Below are 2,500 nucleotides of genomic sequence, written 5' to 3' on the forward strand. Positions count from 1 at the left end.
GTGGGGAACGTGCTTGTCAAGACAACCCAGTCATTAAAGCCCAAGGTCCTTGGTCTCCCTTGGAAAGCAGAGCGGAACATCTGAGGGAAGCGGTCTCTCTCCTCTCCAGGTCCTGCGGGCATGAAGGGAGAAATGGGAAACCAGGGCCTGGTAGGCCCCCAGGGTCCACCGGGACTGAAAGGCCAAAAGGGAGAGCAGGGAGCGAAAGGTAAGGCCTCAATCTGTGATTTGTGGGTTCTGAGGAGAGGCCCTGTTGTAAGGGGTTTGGGAGTTTTCGGAACCAGAGGTATAGAGGTTTATTGGCTCCCTGGACAAGTTCCATGCTGGGCTTGCCCTCAGCCCTGAGCACACGGAAGTGAGTGAGGCACAGCCTGGGCACCCAGAGGGGCAGACACGCGACCGTGTGCTTGCACGATACCCAGCCACGCCCTGGCCCCCAGAGCTTTCCACAAAGGAGATGCATCCCACTGTCTGTCTCTTACCTGTTCAATGCTCCTCACTAAGCTAACTTAAATCCTTCCTGCTGTAGGGTAAGCCTATTTCATCTTGCTCAACCAGTGGTGCTCGTGGTATATCTAGTCCCCAGGAAGCCAGGTCACTGGCAAAGCTGGAGGAGAGAATCTGCCCTCCCCACCCCCACCCTCGTCCCTGCTGCTAGCAAAGAAGGGTGAAGGGGTCCTGGCTTGGTTTCCTTTATACTGTGTGTGTTCTTTTTTTTTTTTTTTTTTTGGCAGGATCTTCTGGAGCGCAGGGAATACGGGGAGAAAAAGGTAATTATTAATTATTATTAATTCTGTTCTCTTTAATTGGTGCCTTCGAGAGAACTCTGTACTTGAAAACTGTAGGTGTGGTAGAGGAGAGACCCTTGTTCTCAGAGAGATTCCTCATTTTGGGAAAAGCTAGCAGACTCATCCTTTGACTAAGCCTCCCCAGGACGACATAGAACCACAACACAACTGTTTAGCTCCCCTCCCCCACTTCCTTCACTTTCTCTCTTCTTCCCTCCCTCCCTCCCCTCCTTCCCTTTCTCCCTCCCTCCCTTCTTTCCCTCCTGCCATTTCCCCCTCAACGTTTCCTTTCCTTCTCGCCACAAGACAAGGCAAGATGCAGCCAGCTGGAGAGGCAGGACCAGCCGCAGGTGGATGGAGGCTGCTCGCCCGGTTGTGTTGGTGTCACATGCGGGATGTTCCCGGCTCTGGTGATGGCCGAGCAGGAGGATTCCCCCTGCCCCTGAATAACAGAACTTCCAACAATGACAAGGCAGAGCCTGCATCCACACAAAGCCCGAGGCTGCTCTCTTCACCTCTCCCACGTATGTCTTTCACCCAGGTGAACCCGGACTCAGTTATCCGGTGCAGATGGTCAGGATTATCGGCACTAGGAACCGAGGCCGGGCTGAAGTTTACCATAACAATGTCTGGGGGACCATCTGTGATGATGACTGGGACAATTCAGATGCCACTGTCTTCTGCCGCATGCTGGGCTACTCCAGGGGAATAGCCCTTACCAATGTAACACCTGGTGAGTGGGTCCTCGGCCAGGAGCCTCTTTCCTGGAAGTTTTCCCTTTGGTTGCAAGTGACCCAGTGAGTTTGGGTTAAAGAAAAGGATTGGCTTAAGCAACTGAAAAGTGCTGCTGCTCAGTGCCTTCCAGGCTGGCCACCCCAGGACAAAGAGGACCCGGACAGCAAAGGCTTGGCTGGGGCTCTGGCTGACCTGGCTTGGTCACTGTCTGTGCAGCCCGGGAAGCCAGATTGCTCCATGGCCAAGGGTGTTGGTGAGCCGTGGCTCTCTGAACGACAGCGAGGTGCTGGTCATGGCAGAACAGAAAAGTTGCAGGGTAGGCAAACACAAGTGCTCATCTCAGCTATCTGGAAACTAGAAGCCAGGAATGGCCATGCTGTGATCATCCTCAAGGAGAAAGTACAAAGGGAAAAGAAAACAAATCAGAGCAGGGACTTCCTAAAATAAGTTTTGGAAAGATATCCCAGGGTGCTAGAGACTTGGCCTATCTCTTTCAGCAAAAGGTTCAAACTTTCAATAAAGTAGTTAAGTCCCCAGGCTGAGACCATTTCTTTGGCCACAAGAGTTGACCTGGCAGGGACACTAGGCCACCTTCTCCTGCCCCCACCCCCAAACACTCTCTGCCTTTCCTCCACCCTACGGTGCCTACTTGCTTTTTAACCTGAGTTCCATATGGATTATAAAACTCCTTTAAAGTATGTGTTTTCCTCATATAGATTACACTTAATGTAGATCGCTACACTGTAAACTGTGTAAAAGTGTAAATTACTGTAACCAAATACAGATCTTCCTGAGTTTATGATAGGGTTACATCTCAATAAGCCCACAGTAATTTGAAAACATTGTGTCAAAAATGCATCTAATACATGTCACCTACCAAACATCACAGTTTAGCCTCGTCTGCCTTAAGGGTGCTCAGAACCCTACACTGGCCCACAGTTAGAAAAAATCATCTCACATAAAGCCTACTTATAATA

At 50.8% G+C, this 2,500-nt stretch overlaps 1 protein-coding gene across 3 annotated transcripts in view; it reads left to right on the top strand.

The window, feature by feature from the left end:
* Positions 1–2,500, top strand: part of MARCO (macrophage receptor with collagenous structure) — a 41,493-nt gene that overhangs the window by 38,020 nt on the left and 973 nt on the right. For all 3 annotated transcript variants that reach the window (XM_081814588.1, XM_081814587.1, XM_081814586.1), the window contains exons 13-15: positions 110–208; positions 735–770; positions 1,330–1,521. In XM_081814588.1, the coding sequence (XP_081670714.1) occupies positions 110–208; positions 735–770; positions 1,330–1,521 (327 nt within the window). The remainder of the gene's footprint in view (positions 1–109; positions 209–734; positions 771–1,329; positions 1,522–2,500) is intronic.

Source organism: Leptonychotes weddellii, chromosome 3 (genome assembly GCF_054177405.1).
Source record: "Leptonychotes weddellii isolate Sample4059 chromosome 3, ASM5417740v2, whole genome shotgun sequence".
Lineage (NCBI taxonomy): Eukaryota > Metazoa > Chordata > Mammalia > Carnivora > Phocidae > Leptonychotes > Leptonychotes weddellii.